The following is a 7796-nucleotide window of genomic DNA, read 5'->3' on the forward strand; positions in this document are numbered from 1 at the left end:
AATTACCCTTTAGAACCCTGTGCAATTACCCTTTAGAACTCTGTGCAATTACCCTTTAGAACCCTGTGCAATTACCCTTTAGAATTAAACACGGTGGATTTGGTTCTTCTTCTTATTCATTTTTACGGACGTATGGAAGAACACAGCCAAATATTGCAGCGGTTTCACTGCTTACAAATGATCTCTCATCTCTGCACATGCGTGATCAGGACAAATTCAGAGCCAAAGTACTGTTAAACTACAGGTTCGTTTTTCGAATAGTGTTCAAAATATAGCATTGAATTTAAACATTTTTTCCTCAATCATAAACTGACGTTTGTGGACGGACGCACAGACAGACAAAGCGAGCTGCCAACTGCTTAACTGCGCTTTTCGCTCCTTGTGTGCGGGGTAATGAGCAATGTAGTTTAAGTTCTGCTCGCTGTGGCACAAGTTAATCAAAAGTCATTTTCCATATTTCTGTGAATCACTTTCCATTGAGTTCAAGGACTTGAGCAAGAAAATGTCCACTATTACCTTCAGCCCTGTTTCTTGCACACATTGCAGTGAAGATTTTAAGCTTAGCACCCCTGTTTAGCACCCCTTAGCACCCCTGTTTAGCACCCCTTAGCACCCCTGTTCACCCCTGTTTCTTCCTCCATTGTGGTTAAAAAAAGAAAACCTGTTCCCACCCCCACTTCCATTTACAGAGCATACCTACCAGAGCACGTGTGACAAGCAACCCATCGGCCACCTTCTCTTCCGACAGTTTTGTGAGACACGGACAGAGCTCAACTTTGCAATCCACTTCCTTGATGCCGTGGTGAGTGTGCGTGTTTTATTACTTGCAAAATCGAAGATTTTTCAAGTATATTGGTCGGTTGCGTCTGTGGTTCTGTCTGTCTGTCTGTTTGTCACCGGCCTCCAGGTCACAATTCAAAACCGATCGTCACGAAACTTCAACAAGCTGTATAGGTCGTCCCAATTGAGAAGCCTATTGATTTTGAGGTCAAAGGTCATCTGGAGGTCAAATTTCTAAAATCGCCATTTTAAATCCAATTGACTTGAAAATTTAATAGCATTTGTATATTGAGTCACTACATTGGGAAATGAAGTATTTTTGAGGTCAAAAGGTCAAAGGTCAACTCAAGGTCAAACTTCCACAATCACTTTTATATCTGAGAAAACCGTCAATTTTCATCCGATTTACTTGAAAATTGAACATTTACATATTGCCTCACTGAATTGGGAAACCAACTATTTTTGAGGTCAAAAGGTCAAAGGTCAACTGAAGGTCAAACTTCCAAAATCATAAATTTTCATCTGAAAAAACCGTCACTTTTCATCTGATCGACTTGGAAATTGAACAGCATTTGTATATTGAGTCACTACATTGGGAAATGAAGTATTTTTGAGGTCAAAATGTCAAAGGTCAACTCGAGGTTAAGTTTTAAAAATCATAAATTTTCATCTGAAAAGTCATCAATTTTCAACCGATTGACTTGAAAATTGAACAGCATCTGCATATCGAGTCACTAAATTTGGAAACATACTCTTTTTGAGGTCAAAAGGTCTAAGGTCAACTGAAGGTCAAACTTCCAAAATCATACATTTTCATCTGAAAAAACCATCAATTTTCATCTGATCGACTTGGAAATTGAACAGCATTTGCAAATTGTGTCACTAAATAGGAAAACAACTATTTTTGAGGTCAAAAGGTCAAAGGTGAACTCTAGGTCAAATTTCCAAAATCATTAATTTTCATCTGAAAACCCATCAATTTTCATCCGATTGACTTGAAAATAGAACAGCATTTGTGTATTCCCTTACTGAATTGGGAAACCCACTATTTTTGAGGTCAAAATGTCAAAGGTCAACTCAAGGTCAAACTTCTAAAATCATCATTTTTCATCTGAAAAATCGTCACTTTTCATCCTGTTGACCCGAGCTTTGATCAAGATCGTAAATTTTAATCTTCATGAAATGGACAATTTGCTGTATCAATGGAAACTTTTGGGGGGGGAATTTTGCAAGTACCGTGCTCCGCATAATGTCTTCTTGTTTATTTATTTTTCCCACCCCAATGTTTACATAAACTTGGCACGCTGAAAATGCATGACGCACTCATTGCAAGTTCCGAAAATGTAAATGTACAAACTTGTAGGCTGAAGATAAGAATTTTTTTAAATCTGTTTTCAGGGAGATTACAGTTTCCTCCCTCCCTTCCCCCACTTCGATATCCTCCTTCCACCCCCTCACCCCCCTCTGCTCACCCCCATCAAAAGAGTAATATTAAGATGAGGACCTGGGCATGTGGAAAGTGGTTTTTTTTTTGGGTTTTTTTTGTATACTGAATCGTGGCTCGTGAAAGAGCTGACAACCGCGAGGGAAAGACAGCACAGGGGGACCGCGAGGGAAAGACAGCACAGGGGGACCGCGAGGGAAAGACAGCACAGGGGGACCGCGAGGGAAAGACAGCACAGGGGGACCACGAGGGAAAGACAGCACAGGGGGACCGCGAGGGAAAGACAGCACAGGGGGACCGCGAGGGAAAGACAGCACAGGGGGACCATGAGGGAAAGACAGCACAGGGGGACCGCGAGGGAAAGACAGCACAGGGGGACCGCGAGGGAAAGACAGCACAGGGGGACCGCGAGGGAAAGACAGCACAGGGGGACCGCGAGGGAAAGACAGTACAGGGGGACCACGAGGGAAAGACAGCACAGGGGGACCGCGAGGGAAAGACAGCACAGGGGGACCGCAAGGGAAAGACAGCACAGGGGGACCGCGAGGGAAAGACAGCACAGGGGGACCACGAGGGAAAGACAGCACAGGGGGGCCGCGAGGGAAAGACAGCACAGGGGGACCGCGAGGAAAAGACAGCACAGGGGGCCGTGAGGGAAAGACAGCACAGGGGGACCGTGAGGGAAAGACAGCACAGGGGGACCACAAGGGAAAGACAGCACAGGGGGGCCGCGAGGGAAAGACAGCACAGGGGGCCGCGAGGGAAAGACAGCACAGGGGGACCACGAGGGAAAGACACAGGGTGACCGCGAGGGAAAGACAGCACAGGGGGCCGCGAGGGAAAGACAGCACAGGGGGGCCACGAGGGAAAGACAGCACAGGGGGACCACGAGGGAAAGACAGCACAGGGGGCCGCGAGGGAAAGACAGCACAGGGGGACCGCGAGGGAAAGACAGCACAGGGGGACCGCGAGGGAAAGACAGCACAGGGGGACCGCGAGGGAAAGACAGCACAGGGGGACCGCGAGGGAAAGACAGCACAGGGGGACCGCGAGGGAAAGACAGCACAGGGGGACCGCGAGGGAAAGACAGCACAGGGGGACCGCGAGGGAAAGACAGCACAGGGGGACCGCAAGGGAAAGACAGCACAGGGGGACCGCGAGGGAAAGACAGCACAGGGGGACCACGAGGGAAAGACAGCACAGGGGGGCCGCGAGGGAAAGACAGCACAGGGGGACCGCGAGGAAAAGACAGCACAGGGGGCCGTGAGGGAAAGACAGCACAGGGGGACCGTGAGGGAAAGACAGCACAGGGGGACCACAAGGGAAAGACAGCACAGGGGGGCCGCGAGGGAAAGACAGCACAGGGGGCCGCGAGGGAAAGACAGCACAGGGGGACCGCGAGGGAAAGACACAGGGTGACCGCGAGGGAAAGACAGCACAGGGGGCCGCGAGGGAAAGACAGCACAGGGGGACCGCGAGGGAAAGACAGCACAGGGGGACCACGAGGGAAAGACAGCACAGGGGGCCGCGAGGGAAAGACAGCACAGTGGGGCGCGAGGGAAAGACAGCACAGGGGGACCGTGAGGGAAAGACAGCACAGGGGGACCACGAGGGAAAGACAGCACAGGGGGGCCGCGAGGGAAAGACAGCACAGGGGGACCGCGGGGGAAAGACAGCACAGGGGGCCGCGAGGGAAAGACAGCACAGGGGGACCGCGAGGGAAAGACAGCACAGGGGGCCGCGAGGGAAAGACAGCACAGGGGGACCGCAAGGGAAAGACAGCACAGGGGGACCGCGAAGGAAAGACAGCACAGGGGGACTGCGAGGGAAAGACAGCACAGGGGGACCGCGAGGATAATGGAAGTGCTCGCTAACAGCTTTGAGTTGTCCTTGAAAGCCGTTTGGGAGTAAGTGTTTATAGTTCAACAAAAGGACCAAATGCTTGTTTTCCTCGCCAAGTAAGAGGGGAATATTTGGTATGCTTGAGTGCAAATGGAGTACACATCAATCAAACGTGCAACTCTTTGTGGTTACCGAGTTCCTTCCATTGTCAGGATGTTCGAGGGTGCTTAGGCAACGACTCATTCTGCGAAAAAGGGTTGTATTTCACCATTTCCACATTGAAAGCTCCTGGTATATTGAGCGACCTGTGATAGCTCCTCTTTCGATCAAGTACTCAGATTCCTGGAGATCGCACAGTTTATCGGCTCAGATACGTTTGCACCTGGTTGTCAAGTGCTAGTACAAACTAGAATGGGACTCGGTAAAGGTCATACCCTCGCCAAGCTGAACAGTTTATGTTTTGTATCCAACTATCCGATTGAGATCGACCCGATGCCTATAGCTGCTGGTTGCATCATTACCGGGTGCACGGCTATGCCACTGATGCAGTGCCCCGCGTTTCCAGTAAACTGGTATTAATTTTGCCGACCTCGGAAATCAGAGGGGGGGGGGGGGTGTGGGGGCCGTGTGTGTGTGTGTGTGTGTGTGTGTGTGTGTGTGTGTGTTTTTTTTTATTTATCCAAAAGTTTTCGATAGCACACCATTAATGGACATATGACTTGACGACTTACTCTCCATTACTTCTTTATTTTGCCTTGAGGAAGGGGTGGGGGATGTTTGGCTGACCTCCCATGGACCCCACCCTAAATCCACAGAGACAAGAAATGCACTTAAATTTTCAGCTAAACTCATCAACCCATCGATAAGTATATCTGTAGGAAATTGATTGAAATAAAAATGTGATGAAAGACAGAAATGCATATTGTACTCATTTTTAGTGTACTCGAAACGCGAACTTTTAGTGTACTCGCATATTGTACTCGAAAAAAATCGGGCCAATAGCACGTGTACACCTCTTAAGCAAGAGACTGCAAACAGTGAACTTTTCACATATTTTATGGTCCTTATAGGAGAGAAAAAGTATGGATTTTCAGTCACATTGCCAGTATTGTTTTCCTGCAATCTATGATGAATGTACTGGACAATTGAAACTTAAACCGCAATTGCTATGCGTAAAACTTGCACAGCGTCTGAAGCAAATCCCAAAGACCAATCTTCAGCAATAGTAATGTAGCTGCTTGTGAAAATAATTTTAAAAATAGCAAAGATACCGAGCGTTCTCTTTTTTGTGTACCCAATTGTGCTTGGTTAAATGGTAAACTAGATGGTATTATTAGAATACTTACCCTGCTCAGTAAACTTGGTGCGAGCCAACTCTTCAGTTTTTGAATTATTATTACTTTTGATCCAATATGGCTGCCAGACCACGTGAGCGATTACATCATAAATTTATATTCTGTAATATAATTGTTGCATAGATCACGCTCAATAAATTTCAAACTGATCAGACTAAGTATTGTCCATGTCAAATTATGACGTCATAATCACGACACCAATGACGTCATCATTAACAACACCTATTCCCCATAATGGAGTTCTTTACAATGAGCCACATTTCAATTTTTTCCCCATGGAGCTGTTTTGGAGATAGAGGTGTAACATTTTTCAGTTTTTCCAAGATGGCACCTTTACCACGTGACATTACTCCCTCCAGGGAGTAATGCATTCGTGTGTGTGTGTGTGTGTGTGTGTGTGTGTGTGTGTGTATGTGTGTGTGTGTGTGTGTGTGTGTGTGTGTGTGTGTGTGTGTGTTCGTGTGTTCGTGTCTTCGTGTACAAGATATCTGGAAAAGTTCTGAATGGATTTGGATGAAAGTTGGTGGGATGATTGCCCTTGGGATAAGGAAGAATTGATTAGTTTTTGGTGAAGCTCAGGATATTATTCCCGATCCAGGAATTTTTTGAAGGATTTTTTTTACCATTGGAAGATAGGGCTCATTTTTTTTAACATTATCTTCTATATATTCTATATTTAACATTGTGATATGAAAATAGTTTTCATATTTGTTGTAAATGTAGTTTAAACTCGTGGTTATGCGTTAGAGCGGTGTATTTTTTTAGCAGCGTCATCTTCAATGTTCATTTTTTTTGTTTCTAATAAAGACATATTCTGTCATTTTAAAACCACCAAAGTGTGTATTCGGTTTCCCCGTTTCATAAAATGTATCGTTTGATACGTATAATGCTTTAAAACCTTTATTTTTTTGTTTTTTTTGTTACCCCAGAAGAGATATCAACATTTAGCTCAACGAATGTCATTCGCGGTGTCAGTAGTTGATGAACTTATAAAGACTTAGTTCCAGATTTGTCAATGGATGAGGTATATTAACAAACTAATAAAACAGATTTGGCAAAATTCCAACTTTTTTTAAAAAGATCGCATATTCACTCAGGGTTGTGAGAGGCTGAAGAAGAAGAAACCTCACATGGGCTTCCCAAACCAAATTCTGGTTCTGGCTCTGCGATTTTCAGGTTTATTACTCCTGCCAGGGAGTAAAGCATTCGATCGGGGTCCGTCCGTGTGTGTGTGTATGTTCGTGTGTTTGTGAACAAGATATCTGGAAAAGTTCTGAACGGATTTGGATGAAAGTTGGTGGGATGATTGCCCTTGGGATAAGGAAGAATTGATTAGTTTTTGGTGAAGCTCAGGATATTATTCCAGATCCAGGAGTTTTTTTTGGAAAAAATTTTGGGAAAGATTTTTTCTGTTTTACTGCATTAAAGCTTTTATTCTCATTCTTAAATGATGTTTTTCGCCTCTAATTCCGAGATATATCAAAATAAATTCTCTGACAGTTAGGGCTTACTTTCTTTTTCATTTATTGTTTTGGGGAGATTATGGCGGACAACGTATTATTCCAACTATTTATTTATTTGGGGAGAGGGGATGTTAAACAAAACGTATTATTCCAACTAAACCCACGGCGGGAGTATGCGCTCTACTGAGTGGCGTTCTAGTTACATCATAATTATCACTAAAATATTCTACAGGAGGAGGCACTTTTATGGTGACAATTTTGTGTACATCCGATTGACACGAGGTTTTACCATAGGAGTGCCTCCGCCTGTCGAATTTTTTAAATTCATAATTATGACGTCATAGGTCACGTGGTACTGGCGCCATCTTGGAAAAACGTTACACCTCTATATCTCCCAAACCGCTCAATGGAAAAAGTTGAAACAAGGCTCATTTTCAAGTACAGTAATACCCCGTTTAGTAATGGATGCTCTTAGGAAGTTGTGAGTACTCGTGTTGTGACTTGCGATTGGACTTGTGGATTTTGAGTAGCTTTAATTATTTTTGTCATTTTTTTTTTTTTTCAATTTTTAGTAAAAATTAAATTTAAATTTGCAAGAGCGTTATAACGAAACAGCGTTAAAAGGGGTAGCGCTAACTGGGGTATTGCTGTACTCACCATGGAGAATAAGATATGTTGATGACTCCATCGGTGCCTTCATTATGACGTCATAATTTGACAAATTCAATGCTTGATCTGATCATTATGGAAAAAAAAATCCTCTGCAACTGTCAGTCCGATGGACACTAAATCTGTACCATAGGAGCGCCTCCTCCTGTGGAATATTTTAATAGCGAAGCCGGTCTACCTCGCTCGGCTCTTCAGCACTACAATCAGGAAATGCCATTCCATACCATATTATGCCGTCACCCA

General features: G+C 44.8%; 1 protein-coding gene across 2 annotated transcripts in view; it reads left to right on the plus strand.

Moving 5' to 3' along the window:
• Window positions 1-7796, plus strand: part of LOC137420935 (G protein-coupled receptor kinase 5) — a 276186-nt gene that overhangs the window by 185201 nt on the left and 83189 nt on the right. For both annotated transcript variants that reach the window (XM_078772160.1, XM_078772161.1), the window contains exon 3: window positions 690-802. In XM_078772160.1, the coding sequence (XP_078628286.1) occupies window positions 690-802 (113 nt within the window). The remainder of the gene's footprint in view (window positions 1-689; window positions 803-7796) is intronic.

The sequence above is a fragment of the Myxine glutinosa genome, chromosome 2 (genome assembly GCF_964187855.1).
Source record: "Myxine glutinosa chromosome 2, kmMyxGlut1.1, whole genome shotgun sequence".
In the NCBI taxonomy this organism is placed as follows: domain Eukaryota; kingdom Metazoa; phylum Chordata; class Myxini; order Myxiniformes; family Myxinidae; genus Myxine; species Myxine glutinosa.